The 15,710-nt window shown below is 41.5% G+C and overlaps 1 protein-coding gene across 1 annotated transcript in view; it reads right to left on the bottom strand.

The window, feature by feature from the left end:
- Nucleotides 1-804: 804 nt before the first annotated feature.
- fam83b (family with sequence similarity 83 member B) overlaps nucleotides 805-15,710 on the bottom strand; it is a 36,034-nt gene continuing 21,128 nt past the window's right edge. Inside the window, exons 4-5 of the mRNA XM_048531335.2 lie at nucleotides 6,512-6,636; nucleotides 805-4,017 (exon numbers count right to left, since the gene is read on the bottom strand). Coding sequence (XP_048387292.1) covers nucleotides 1,842-4,017; nucleotides 6,512-6,636 — 2,301 coding nt within the window. The 3' untranslated portion in view covers nucleotides 805-1,841. The remainder of the gene's footprint in view (nucleotides 4,018-6,511; nucleotides 6,637-15,710) is intronic.

A 15,710-nucleotide genomic window follows, 5' to 3' on the forward strand; every position in this document is an offset into this window, starting at 1 on the left:
CACACACACACATACACACACGCGCACATACACACACACACACACGCACATATATATATATGCAGATTTGTAATTGAAGATGCATTCTATTTTGATCAACAAACGCAATTTGTAGACAGTTAATGTTGCATTTTTATAAATTCCTATTTTGGAAATAAAACCAGTCTGACTCCAAGTGAATACACAGCCAGATTCTAAACAAGGCCTCACACATAAAATGTATTGTCTGACCTGAGATGTCACCCCTGGTATACTGATCAAACCTTTAGTTATCTTGGGGCAGTGGCTTGAAAGAAATTCTGGAATTTGCATATTAATACTTTCTAGCTGATTAAAGATTTAACAGCCATCTTAGGTTTGTTGAATGCATTTGCATCAGTTCTATGACCTTTGATCTTTTGCCTTTAAATTCAGTGTCTGATGCTACTTGTGTCACTGACACCTGAAGAAAGAACGAGACTCGAAAGCTTGTGTCTCCAAATAAACCTGTTGGGCTATAACCTGGTGTCATGTGTTTTTTGGCCTTGTCCACCCCAGTCCAACACCATCAACTCCACATCATGGCCAATGTACATGCAAACATCAAGACTGTCAAACTGTATCTCAGTGTGATTCACTGAAGAGAGGGTAGCCTAGACTTATGGGACTGCATTATAAGATTATCAACACCTTCTGGGCAGTAAAGCTGAAATGTAATGGAATCAGAAACTTGAAAGTTTAGGTCTGTAGACAATGGGAAGGAAAATATTATTAAATGATACCAAGACGATTGCAGTTTTCATTAAAAAATATCCCAAGTTTAATATTTCAACCCCAGTATTTAAAATACTACTACTGTACAAAATATAGAACCAATAACAAAAACATTTCAACTTTCTCTGTGAATTGTATTGATCTCTACTTTACAAGTAACAAGTCTGAAGTATTTATATGATAACAGATTGAAAAGTTTCAGTGCTTGTACAAATTTAATATTTCAGTGATAGTCCAATCTCCAAAATAAACATTTTCAGTTTGTCAACAAACACCAGCAATGAGAGCATTCTCTGCGACTCTCAACTTTCCATTTACGTTCTTTACAGTCTAAGGCAATGCAGAGGCACAAAAAAGCAGAGGGATTTGAAGGTGGGAAAGACATTCAGTGTTTAAAGGAATTCATGCAAACATTATCAGATACGTTCCTGAGGCAGGTTAGATGTGGAGAAAATATTTCTTCAGATGGGAGAATCTAGAACTAGGGTGTCACTTTTTAAAAATCAGGGCTTGCCCATTCAAAACAGAGATGAAGCAAAACATTTATCTCAGAGGATTGTCAGTGTTCAATATCCCTTCCTGAAAAGATGGTGAAAGCAGAGCCCTTGAATATCTACAAGGTACAATTAGATAGATTCTTGTTAAGAATATGTGAGGGGGGCGAGGGTGAAGAAGGTTTTCAGGGATGGTTGGGGATGTGGTTTGCAGGTCATACTCAGATCAGGAATGGATCTTACAGAATGACACAGTAGGGGCCGAATTGTCTACTACTGCTCCTAATCTGTACTTTCATATTGTCCTGAGCTTCTCACGTTGATTTTTGAAAGCAATCTAAAAGCACAGAAGCAATCGACCAAAATAATTCATCTTCCATTATTTCTTGTGCACCATCATTGAAAGTTACACATACGTGTTGGTGTTGAAATTACATGGAATTTGGTGCAATGATGGTATAGTGCATTCTTAGCACTATTTCAATGTGGCTGTCGCAAAAAAAATGTGTTAAACACTCATTAAAGTAGCAGCATGCGGAAGTTCAGGGGAACGTGCTCATTTATTATATCACCACAAAGGAATTTTAAGGCTCCTTACTTTTTGGATTTGAATGAACCCACAAACTTCTGCACAAATTTTTCAAACTTATTTTCATTGTGAGGGGTTGCTTGGCGTATGTGGTTCCCTTGAGATGACAGGAATCTTGAATGACGGTATGACTGCTCACTGGGTAAAGCGTTATTGCTATTATTGGGCTTTGCTGGCATGTAAGAGGGGTCAGTTCTTTCGTTTTTCAGATTACTAGATTGTGGCATGTAAACTTTCTCAAAACGACTATAAACTCGTCGCTCTATAGGTTGGTTGGTCGTCATTGTTGTATAAATGTTGTTTTTAGATTCTTCCGATTTCAATTTCTTCACGAGAGAAGAGGGGCTGGAGTGTGCTTTCTGTTCCCTGTTGCCTATGTCTGATTGTTGTTCAGTGGCAAATCTTGGAGCCGATGCATCTCCCTGCCTCATGCCATCCTTCCCAAGCAAATAACCACTTGTGTTTAATTGTTCTTGTTTGTTGGCACGATCAAATTTTGGAGTGTTCACAGAATTTGATGACGTACTTGATGTTTTCTCTTTTTGCTCATTCCACATGTATTTTGTTATTTTTCTCCTTTCTTGCTGATCATTCTCAGAGGTCAAAGTGTCAGTACTGCTATTTGTTTTATTAGATGCAACCGACCCTCTACTCCTAGGCTGATTATCTCTTTTATCGTGCGATAAGCTCAATAGGGATTTGATCTTCTCTGAACTTCTTGTGAGGAAATTTGTCGGATGCTCATGACTTTTTCTGTCCTTCCCAAGAGGCCAGATCTTGGGAGATTCATCTCCCTTTGTCTCAGTTAGTGAGTGGATTGACAAAGTCCTGGCAGAAGGCGAATAAAATTTTGTCTTTGGCAGTGTGTAGTGTCCAGATTCCTGTCCAGCATCTGGAGCCTTGTTTTGATCTGTCCGATGTGCTTGGAAGCTCTGATTGTGTTGATTAAGATTGTGATTCATCTCAGTTTCATTTTGAGATGATGGTGAATAACTGGATTGCCGCTGTATACCTGCCACACTTGGAGTTTTCAGTTCATCTGATGACTGCTGTTTATCAGTGTTCATCCATGAATCTCCGGGATTGTTCGATGTCTGCTCCCGAGGAGTTGTTGACCATGAGCTAATAGTCGAAGCTGTTGATTCAGAAGTAGGGCTGAAGACGTCAGCCTGACCCATCATAGAGGTCTTGAAAACCAGTGAAGAACGCAGCCGGGAATGTGACAAACTGGGGTTTGTTTTAATCTCTGTTCTGTTTACTATGTCTAAATTTCCATGGATGTTGGAGCCTGTTGGGTTTTCAAACCTGTCTGTTGTAATCAGGTTGGTGTCGTCAAATGACTCTGTGCTAGAATTTACCGCTGGTCCAACTTTATCATTTAAGTAGCTTTCAATTCGCCAGTTTCGCAAACCCGTCCTTTTCATATTTTCTATGGTTGGGAGCTTATGGGTGGAAGGCAGGTTTAAAGTTTTGGGCCCATGATACGTACTCCGAATATTGGAGCTCCTATCGAAGTGCGGTGTTATTCTCTTATGTTTCAGGCGATCAAGAGCGTTTCTGATGGTGTTGGACATCAATTCACCTCGAGATGAGGAAGTAACACTTTCATTTTCCTCCAGCAGATTCTGGTCACTTCTTTGAAACAAGGGTCTTTGGTTTGCTGACCTATTCAGCAAAAGATACGATGATGTTTCTGGCTGCTCCCCAGCGTAACTGTGTCGCTTCCAATAATCATTTCTCTCATAGGTCTGTAGGCAATTGATTCTGTTTGCTGCATCCAGACCATTTGTGTTGTGAGGTCTAATATGTGAACTCCGTGGGTTAAATTTATTATCAGTATTTTTCCGCTCATTTAGATGAGTGTTTTGTCTTGAATGCAACTTTTGATACAACGTGTCAAGAGTATGCCGCTTGGGGTTCTGCCTACTTAATGGCTGGTATTGGTTAGATGATGAAGCAAAGGAAGCCAGTGAATGCTGGTAAATATTGGTATTCAGGCTATTTTGCCACATGGATGATTGCTTTCTATCCACCAATAGTCTGGAGCTTTCAGGTGAAAATGTAGCAGGGATATCTGATCGGGCATAGAGTGTCCGAAATTCTTCATCATAGGATTCAACCAGATGTCCAGTGATCACTTGAACCATACTAAGGTTGATCTTCTCAAAGGACCACATGAAGCTGGAAATAAATAATTCATCTAATTAGTTGCGGAAAAAAAAGCCTTTGAATGTTCAAAGGAAAAATGTTTCAAGAATGCCACAGAAATAAGTTGTCAGGTCTCCTCTTTGCATTTAGTAACACAACTGTGCTTAATATAAATTCTGGAAGGTGGAGAGTCTGTTGCATATTCTTTGTCTCCAAGTGCAGGTGATCAATCTCCTGAAGGTGCTAAAGTTCTTGTCACTCAGCCTCCCTCACTGTGAGCTGACAATTGTCTACTCTCTTCAGAAACCATTCCTCACTCCTTTCAATGTACCATCAGCAAATTTACCATCCCTCTTGAAAATGAAGCAAGGTTGCCACCATCCTCATAAACTACCATCACATCATTGATGTCCCTCCCTTTTTTAAAGTCCTTGGAACATGTCATCACTTCACAATTCTGTGTTCATTTTTCCTGCAATTCAATGTTTTGTTTCTGATTTTATTCCTGTCTTTCTAAATAACGACCAGAAAATCCTGCTGAAACCTTCGTTCACGCCTTTGTTATTTCTGGATTTGACAACTGCAATGAACTCTATAGTCCGTAAACTTACAGTGATCCAAAGCCCTCCTGCTGTAAGTTTATTCACCCCAAATCCTGTTGACCCAACATTTTTTCACCTGTGATAACAAAGTGTGGAGCTGGACGAACACAGCAGGCCAAGCAACACCTTAGGAGCACAAAAGCTGATGTTTCGGGCCTAGACCCTTCATCAGAAAAGGGGGATGGGGAGAGGGCTCTGAAATAAATAGGGAGAGAGGGGGAGGTGGATCAAAGATGGATAGAGGAGAAGATAGGTGGAGAAGAGACAGATAAATTAAAGGGGCGGGGATGGAGCCTGTAGAGGTGAGTGTAGGTAGGGAGGTAGGGAGAGGATAGGTCAGTCCGGTGAGGATGGACAGGTCAAGGGGGCGGGATGAGGTTTGTAGGTAGGGAATGGAGGTGCGGCTTGAAGTGGGAGTAGGGGATAGGTGAGAGGAAGAACAGGTTAGGTGGGCGGGGACGAGCTGGGCTGGTTTTGGGATACAGTGGGTGGAGGGGACGAACTGGGCTGGTTTTGGGATGCAGTGGGGGGAGGGGAGACTTTGAAGCTTGTGAAGTCCACACTGATACCATTGGGCTGCAGGGTTCCCAAGCAGAATATGAGTTGCTCTTCCTGCAACCTTCGGGAGGCATCACTGTGGCACTGCAGGAGGCCCAGGATGGACATGTCGTCTAAAGAACGGGAGGAGGAGTTGAAATGGTTTGCGACTGGGAGGTGCAGTTGTTTATTGCAAACTGAGCATAGGTGTTCTGCAAAGCGGTCTCCAAGCCTCTGGTTGGTTTCTTCACCTGTCTTTACTTCATTACAATGGTCTTGAATACCTAACTCTTTGAAACAGCTTTTGGTAATCTCTCCTAAAATCTTTCTTTGCAATTTGGTTATCAACTTGTTTTATCATGTTCCTGGAATGTTTTGTTATTATTAAAAGCACTTTTTAAACAAAAATGTTTGATCAGCATATCCGAGCCCTGAACCATTATTAACAGTTGAACTGAAGGCCAGCTATTTCTCAATCTTTGCCAGAAGTCAGGATGTGGGTTATTTTAATTATATTTTTGCTGAGGCAAGTTCACCAGCGTTTAGCCTTTGCTGATGTGGCTATTATTTTATGTCGACTGGTAATGGACGATTTCCAACAAGAGAGAATCTAATAATTATCTATTTTATGTTGATGGCATTCGCATCATTAACTCCCTACTCTCAACATTCTGGGGGCTACTATTGACCAGAAACAGAACCAGATAGCCCTGTGACTATCATGGCTACAACAGCAGTTCGCAGAGTGAGAATACTGCGGTGACAAAGTCACCTCTTGACTCCTTAATGGCTGTCCACACTACAAGTCAGTCGTGTGATGGAATACTCTTCATTCGCTGAGATGGGTGCAGCTCCAATCATTCTAAAGATGCTCAACACGATTCAAGAAAGCAGACCACTTGATCAGCACCCAATCCAGTACCTTCAATGTTCACTCCTTCCACCACTGACACAGAGTGGCAGCTATGTGTATCATCTAAAAAATGTACTGCAATAACTGACAAAGAGTCCTACAACTGTAACTTCAAACTCCACGGCTTTAAAATCTAGATGAATAAGGAAATCAGATGTACGGGAACACCACCACCTGCACGTTCCCCGCCAAGCCATTTACAATCGTGATTTGGAACTATGTTAACCGTTCCTTCACTTATACTGAATCAAATTCCTGGATGTCCCTCCCATACAGCACTGTGAGAGTCGCAGAAGCTCAACAACTACAGGCAGTGCACCAGCACCTTCTCCAGGGTAACTGGGAACTGGCCTAACCAGCAAAGCCCACACCCCATGGATCAATAATAAAAAGATTGAACATCCTCCACTCATGGCCCCTAGTTTTGGTCTCCGACGTGAGTTTTTTTTGCATGTATAAACGCACAATGAGTTACCTGTATGTTCCATATACCACTGTCTTACAGTCAACCAGAAGAAATTTCTCTGTCATCTTTCCATGGAACTTGCTTCCTGATCTACAAAGATAATCCAATCCTGTGACTGTCCGAACTCTGATGTTCTGTTAAAGAAGGTAAGTAGGAATTAGCAGAAGTTCTTTCAAACCAGTACTAAAGAACAAACAATAAATACAACATCAAATGGCAAATGAATCTCTCATGAAACCTCAACATATAACATTGATTCTAAGAGTAAATAATTGCAGTTAGTAAGTGCTCCTGTTGATGCCAGCATTATATACCCTGATTATACAAAACATAGAATAGTACAGCACAGGATCAGGCCCTTCAGCCCACCATGTCTGTATTATGTCATTTATGGATGACTGTGTCAGTGGCCAGGCCAGAATTTATTGCCCATTCCTAATTGCCCAGGGGGTAGCTATGAGTCAAACAAATTGTTATGGGACTGGAGTCACGTGTAGGCCAGTACTGGTAAGGATGGCAGTTTCCTTTCCTAAAGGACATTATTGAAGCCGGATGTCTTTTTTCCTAAACAATTGACAATATTTTCATGGTCATCATTTGACTCTTCATTCCAGATTTTTACTGAATTCAAATTCCACAATCTGCTGATAAAAAAGTGTGAAGCTGGATGAACACAGCAGGCCAAGCAGCATCTCAGGAGCACAAAAGCTGACGTTTCGGGCCTAGACCCTTCATGAGATGCTCCTGAGATGCTGCTTGGCTGCTGTGTTCATCCAGCTGCACACTTTGTTATCTTGGATTCTCCAGCATCTGCAGTTCCCGTTATTTCTCCACAATCTGCTGAAACTGGATTCCAATCCAGGTCCCCAGACCATTACCTTAGTCTCTGGGTAAACTGTCCAGTGATAATACCAATAAGCCACTGCCTCTCCTTCAACTAAGCCCATCTGTGTGTACAGCATCCACATCTCTCTATTTTCTGTTTGTTCGTGTGTCTAAGTGCCTCTTAAACATTGCTAACTTGTATGCTTCTACCACCTCGCTTGGCAGCATGTTCTATGCACCTACCACCCTCTGCGTACAAAAGATTTCCCCCTTAAGCCCATGACATTTGACCTTTCCACCAGGAGAAAAAGACTCTAATTATCCATCTTATTCATTCCCCTCATAATTTGAAATACTTCTATTTGGTCACCCCTCAGCCTTGGATGCTTTTGCAAAAAAAAATCCAAGTGTACCCAACCTCTGCTTACAGACTCTACACTCCAATTCGGGCAACATTCTTTTTGCACCCCCTCCAAAGCCTCCACATCCTTTTTATAATGTGATAACTTGAACTGCGCACAATAATCAAAAGGCAGCCTTATTAAAGTCTGATACAACAGTAACATGACTTGCCAATTTTTAAGACTCAATGCCCCAACTGATAAATGTACTGACAACTGATATCGTATGCCTTCTTTTCTACCTTATCCACTGACGTTGTCACTTTCAGGGAGCTATGGGCTTTCACCCCAAGATCCCTCTGTGTACCGAAATTCCTTAGTGTTTACTGCATATTTCCTTTTGCATTTGACCTCCCAAAATGCATCACCTCACACTTTGTCTGACTAAATTCCATCTGCCACTTCTCCACTCAACTTTTCAACAGGTCTATATCCTACTGTATCCTTTGATAAGGTTCCTCACTATCAATTTGGTCACAATCTAAACAAATTTAACTGTCTGAAAACTCTTCTTGCTTCTTCATCCTATTTTCTACTCTCCATAAATCTATGCTCATCTAAAAGCTCTGCTGCCAATATTTTACCTGCAATCAAGTCTCAAGCCCTCCTCTCCTCATCCATTACCCCAATGCCCACAGACAACTATTGCTCCTGGCTTGACAATGCCTCTATTTTAAACATTTCTTACTCATGTTTTCAAATCCCACTGTAGCCTTACCCTTCGTTATCTCTGTAACCTACTCAAATATCTTAACCTTGCAAGATGTTTGCCTAAAGGTTTTGAGAAGATTTGTAGTTTGGATTGTGGATGAGGTTGTAGACTTGCTTACTGAGCTGGTGTGTTCGATTGCAGATGTTTTGTCACGCTGCTTGGTAACATCATCAGTGAGCCTCCAGTGAAGCAATGGTGTTCAGTCCCACCTGTTATTTATATGCCTCTGTTTGCTGGGGTGGTTGGCATCACTTCCAGTTCTGTTTTTCAGTGGTTTATATATCAGGTCCAGTGCAATGTGTTTGTTGATGGAGTTCAGGGTGGAAATGGGACCTCCAGGAATTCCCTGGAATGTCTGTTTAGCTTGTGCTATTATAATATATGCATATACGTGCTTGTGCTGTGGATAGAGCAGTTGGTGAATGGAGAACATGATTCGAAAGAGAAGTCTTTGGGAACAGTGGCATTATGGGGATGATTGGGTAAGGTCAGAGGGAGGTATACAACCGTATAAGTTCTATCTTGGTTCGACTTTCCAAAAAGCAACACCTCACACTTATCTGTATGGAATTGCATTTGCCAATCCTAAGCCTACAACCCTGTTTGATGAAGATTCCTTTGTAATGTTTGATAACTTTCTTCGCTACCAACAATACCTATGATTTTGTATCATCCACAAACTTGTTAATCATGCCTTGTAAATTTGCACCCAGGCCATTTATGTAAATAACAAATAACAAAGGTCCCAGCACCGAACCCTGTACCACACCACTTGACACAGGCCCCCAGACTGAGAAATAACCTTCAGCCATCACCATCTGCTTCTTACCATTGAGTCAATTTTGAATCCAATTAGCCAACTCTACCTGGATCCCACGCAGCCTAAACTTTCATGACTAACCTGCCATGTGAGACCTTGTCAAAGGCCTTACTGAAGTCCATATAGACAACATCCACTGCCCTACCCTCATCCACCCTCTTCGTTTCTTTTTTGAAAAACTCCATTGTCAGACGTGACTTCCCACACAAATCCATGCTGACTATCACTAATCAGACCTTGACTATCCAAATGTTGGTTGATCCTGTCCCTCAGTTTCCTCTCCAATAACTTGCCTACCACGGATGTCAGGCTCACTGGCCTGTAGTTCCCTGTTTTGTCTTTGCTACCTTTATTGAACAATGGAACAACATTAGCCACCTTCCAATCCTCTAGAACTTCGCCTGTGACTAAAGATGAAGCAAAAATCTCTGCAAGAACCTCTACAATTTATTTCTCAGCCTTCCGCAATTTACGAGGATTGACTTGGTCAGACCCACCTAAATGCACTTTAAGGCTTTTAGATGTATACTTGTGATGCCAAAGCATACAAGGCTATGGAGAAATGCTGAAAAATGGGATTAAAAATATTAGATCGTGGCTTTTGTCTGGCACAGATTCTATGGGCCAAAGTGATTATTTTTCTATGCTGTAGACCTCTATGACTCTATAACTACCTCACTCCTGAACTCATGACAGCTTCGGTCCAAGTTCAAGGAAGAGGTGGTAAATTCCAGAGGTGAGAGTGGTTAGCCCTGACATCAAGACAGCATGTGACCAAATATGATATCAAACCACCCTAGTAAAACTAAAGAGAATGGGGCTGGGTGGTGTAGAGGATGGGAAATTCCTCAGTGGGCAGAGTGAGTGTTCCTAACACAAAGAAAGATAGTCATGGCTGTTGGAGATCTATTATTTCTAACAGGTTCAATGACCTTCCTATTATCAGAAAGTCATAGGAATTTTACTGATGATTACTATTGTAACGGTTCTGCAAGTGTTAATATTGGAGTTGCACTAACTCCACTTTACCTGATGACATCTCTCAGTCTTTGGGTGGAAAAACACTTCATCTTACACTAGGTTCTAATGGATACAGATGTGAAACATTTAGCTCCTTATAGATGTAATTCTGCCTTACCAAGAAATTGAATATCAATAAATCAATAAATTGAACATAGTGTTACCAAACACTGAACAATATGTTGTTATGGAAGAAAGGTGCCTCTTTGATAACATTTCCAAATGTTTCACTTTCTACCATTAATGATTAGATAGGTCCTTAAACACATCAAAGAAAAGATGATAGAGGGGCTCTTGTAGTGTGGTGGTAGTGTTTTGTACCTCTGAACCAAGAGGCGGTGTTCTAGTCTGACATACTCCAGGGTATGTAACAACTTCACTGAAAAGGTCATTTAGAAAATATTGAAATATCTAAAAAGGACGATGGATGGTAACTTATGGTGCAGCAGCAGTCTCCCCTCCACTGGAACAGACAACCGCAGTTCAAGTCCCACCTGCTCCACAGGTAAGTAATAGCATCTCTGAACTTAATGATTATAAAACGTCTATAACATAAGAAATAGGAGCAGGACTAGACCATCAAACTGATCAATTCTGCTCTATCACGGTCATGGTCACGACTGATTGTTGCCTAGCTCCAGTTATTTCAATAAGGTTGTTTTAGAGAGTACACAGCCACCAAGCAACAGAGGTGACAATTTTCTGTGGATGAAGACGAGGATATTGTGCTCACAATAGCTCAGTCCCACAGAGCTTTAAATGGGCTCCAGCAAACCCACCATAGGTTCCAGTGCTCTCGGGTGGGAGTCAAAGTTAGAATCAGGCAGTCCGAGGACTTCAGGAAACACCTGTTATTCAGCCAATCTATGCAGAGGAACATTTAGTTTTGTAGCTGATAATTTTGCTAAATTTAGTTCTGAGAGTTCCTATATTATCATTCTAGGCTTTCTGAACCATACTATTTTAATTTTAATTCTGAGTTTGAGAGGTTTTTCACCTTAGTTTATGTTAAAAGTTATAATGATGACAAGTAAGGCAAATGAACTTATGGGAACAATGAGACTGGGATGCAGGACTGGCAGATTAATGTTCTAAGGTATAGATGCTAAGGAAGAATAGAAGGGGAGGAAAGAGAGGGGAGAGTGGCGTTTTTGGTTAAGGATAATATTACGGATGTACTTAGGGAGGATATTCCTGGAAGAACTTCCAATGAAGTTATATGAGTGAAACTGTGGAATAGGAAAGGGAAAATCATCTTATTGGGATTGCACTATAGGACCCCTAATAGTTAGCAGGAAATTGAGAAGCAAATGTGTAAGGAGATCTCAGTTATCTGTAGGAATAACAGGATTGTAATGTTAGGGGATTTTGACTTTCCAAACATAGACTGGGATCATCGTAGTATTAAGGGCTTGGGTGAAGAGGAATTTGTCAAGAATGTACATGAAAATTTTCTTATTTAATATGTGAATGTACCTCCAAGAGAAGGAGAGAGACGTGACCTTCCATTGAGAAATAAGTTAGGACAAGTGGCTGAGGTATCAATGAGGGAGCACGGTGGGGCAAGTGATCATAATTCTATCAGTCTTAAAACAGTTATCGAAAAGGACAGACCTGATCTAAAGTTCTAAACTGAAGTAAGGCAAATTTTGATGGTATTAGGCTGGAGCTTTCAAAGTTTGATTGGGAGACGCTATACAGAGATAAAGGGACAGTTGGAAAGTGGGAGGCCTTCAGAAATGAAATATCAAGAGTTCAGTGACAGTGTGTTCCTGTTAGTGCAAAGAGCAAGGACAGTGGGGACTGAGTGAATCCCGTTAAGGGAGGCAGGATTAAGCTTAAGAGGGAAATCAAGGGGGCAAAAAGGGGTCATGAGATAATTTTGGCAAGTACTAAGTAGGGTCCCTTAATGATGAACAAGGTCATCTATGTGTGGAACCACAGGAGATGGGTGAAATACTAAACAAGTATTTCACTTCAGTATTTACTGTGGAGAAGGACATGGAAGCTAGGGAACTAGGCTAAATAAATTGTGATGTCTTGAAAAGTGACCACATTACAGAAGAGGACCTGCTAGAGGTCTTAATGCGCATAACAGTAGATAAATCCCCAGGACCTGATCAGGTGTATCTCAGAGCTTTACGGGAAGTTGGGAAGAGACTGCTGGAGCCCTTGCTGAGATACTTGTATGATCAACAGCAACAGGTGATGTGTCAGAAGACTGAAAGGTGGCTCATGTGGTGCCATTATTTAAGAAACGTGGTAAAGAAAAACCAGGGAATTTCGGACCGGTGAGCCTGACATCAGTGATGGGGTAAGTTGTGGGAAGGGATTCTGAGAGACAGAATTTACATGCATTTGGAAAAACAGGGACTGATTGAGGATAGTCAACATGGCTTTGTGCATGGCAAATCATGTCTCAATGACTTGATTGAGTTTTTTGAAGTGATGACAAAGAAGATTGATACAGGCGGAGTGGCAGATGTTGTCGACAGAATCTTCAGCAAGATCTTCAACAAGGTTCCACATGGTAGACTGGTTAGCAAGGTCAGATCCAGAGGAGCTAGCCAATTAGATTCAAAATTGGCTTCAAGGTAGGAGACAGAGGGTGGTGGTAGAGGGTTGTTTTTCAGACTGGACGCCTGTGATCTGCACCCAGGATCGGTGCTGGGTCCATTGCTTTTAGTCAAGTATATCAATAATTTGGATGTGAACAATAGGAGATATGGTTAGTAAGCCTGCAGATGACACCAAATTGACGATGAAAAAGGTTATCTCAGGCTACAACAGGATCTTGATCAGATGGGCCAATGAGTGGTAGATAGAAGTTAATTTAGATGTGTGAGACATTGTTTCGGTAGGGCATACCAGGACAGGACTTATACAATTAACGTATGGGTCCTGGGGAGCGTTACCAAACAAAGAGACCCAGGGGTGCAGTTGCATAGTTCCTTGAAAGTAAAGTCGCGGGTAGGCAGAATAGTGTCACACTTGGCGTCATTCGGCAGTGCACTGAGAATAGAAGTTGGGGCGCATGTTGTGGCTGAACAGGATATTGGTCATTTTTAGAGTACTGTGTGCAATTCTGGTCTCCCTGCTGTAGAAAAGATGTTGTTGAACTTGAAAGATTTCAGAAAAGATTTACAAGAATTTTGCCACAGTTGAAGGGTTTGATCTATGGGGAAAGGCTGGTAAGCTGGGGCTATTTTTCCTTGAAGCATCAGGATAAGGGATGACCGTATAGAGGTTCATAAAATCATGAAGGATATGGATAGGGTGAATAGCCAAGTTGTTTTTTCCACCAAGTAGGTGAGTCCAAAACTAGAGGGCATAGGTTTAAGGTGAGAGGGGAAAGATTTAAAAGGGGCCTGAGGGGCAGCTTTTTTCACACAGAGGGGGCTGCTTGTATAGAATGAGCAGCCAGAGGAAGTGTTAGGGATGGGTACAATTACAATGTTTAAAAGGTGCATGAATAGGAAGGGTTTAGAGGGATATGGACCAAATGCTGGCAAATGGGACTCGGTCTGCTTAGGATATCTGGTCAGTGCGGACGAGTTGAACAGAAGGGACTGTTTCTGTGCTGTACAACACAATGATCCTAAGTCCTAAAAGCCCTAGATATGTGTTAATTTAAAAAAGTAAAAAGGAATGGTGTCAGTGAACTCCCTTAACCATCAGGTGCCAGTGGCTGGTGCCCCAGAGCTCAAAATAATGTTGAGTTCCATTCATAACTCCTCAAATCTGGAGCAGTCTATACCTACATGCAGAAAAACAGGAACTATATCCAGGTGATGCCTGATAACTGACAAGGAACAATCATTTCACTTGAAGTATGAGGCAATAACAATTTCAAAAACAAAGCGAATCTATCGCCAGTTGGTAGCCTACAGAATAATCCCAACTGTGATGAATCCAAAGGAGAGCCACATTGAAAATTAACTCTGCTTTTCTTTCCTTATAGAGCTGCCAGAAGTGCCGAGTCCCTCCAACACTTTGTTTATATTATAGCATCTTCATAGTTGAATTCCTAACATTAAAATCCCTGGTGTCATCCCAGACTGGAAACTTACCTGGCCAAATAGTGGGTATTCTGCAGTAACTTACTTTATTACCCACCAATGCCTTTCCAATATTAACAAACACAAGAAAAAACTAGGAGGGAATACCTTCCACTTGCCTCAGTGAACAGAGTCCCAACTGCACTGAAAAAGGTCATTGTCATCCAGCATAAAGAAGCTCGACTTATACATTCGCTTCAGTGAGTCAGTGGGCACACTGTGTACTATTTGCAAGAACCACCTCAGAAATTCACCAAGCCACTTCGACAGCATCTTTCAAACCCATGACAAGAAACTTGACAGCATCCAGGGCAAAGCAGCCCATTTTACTAATTTGATTTGATTTGATTTATTATTGTCACAAGTGTTTTGTATTGCATGCAGTATAGACAGATCATACCATACAAGTACGTTGGGGAAACAGAACAGAGCAAAGAATACAATGTTACAGCTGCAGAGAAGGCACACAAAGATCTGAAATTTCAGCGATCCACTCAGAAGTCTAATAGCAGCAGGGAAGAAGCTGTTTAAGTTTTTAAGCTTTTGCATCTTCTGCCCAATAGAAGAGGTTGGAAACGATTACAACCAGGGAGGAGGAACCTTTGATGTTGGCTGCCTTTCCGAGGTATTGAGAAGCCAACTGATAGAGTCAACGGATGGAAGGGTAGGTTGTGTGATGGACAGGGCTATGTTCACAACTCTGTGCAGTTTCCTACAATCCTGGGCAGAACAGTTGCCCTACCAAGCTGTGATGCATCTGGATAGAATGTTTGCCATGACATCCACAAACATTCACTCCATCCACTGTTAATGCAGTGTGTACCATCTACAAAATGTACTGTCGAAATTCACAGAGGTTTCTTAAGACAGCACCTTCCAAACGCAAGACCACTTCTACCTGGAAGGACAAGGGCAACAGATATACAGGAAGAACACCAAATGCATGTTCCCTTCCAAGTTGTTCATCATCCTGATATGAAAAGATGCTACTATCCCTTCAGTGCCAATGGAACTCTCTTCCTATGGGTAGTGTGAAAGGTGTCCCTCCATCAATAGAACTACAGCAATTTAGGAAGGCAGCTAACCACCACCTTCTCAAGGGCAATCAGGGATGGAAAATAAATGCTGGCCCAGCTAACAGTACCTAAATCCATTCAATGAATTGAAAAAATTATAATGAACTGCTATTTTATGAGTAGAATGTAATTCCTGAACAGCAAGGGTCCCGGAAGGATGAAATGAATGAACTATTTAATCAGAACTAAATAAGAAGGAACAGTAACAATAAATCCAGAGGAAGGGAAAAGGTGATGTGGAGCTTACTGGGATGAAGACAGAACATATAGAAACGAAAGGAGATGATGAACAGAAG

Source organism: Stegostoma tigrinum, chromosome 4, assembly GCF_030684315.1.
Source record: "Stegostoma tigrinum isolate sSteTig4 chromosome 4, sSteTig4.hap1, whole genome shotgun sequence".
NCBI classification, from domain to species: Eukaryota; Metazoa; Chordata; class Chondrichthyes; order Orectolobiformes; family Stegostomatidae; genus Stegostoma; species Stegostoma tigrinum.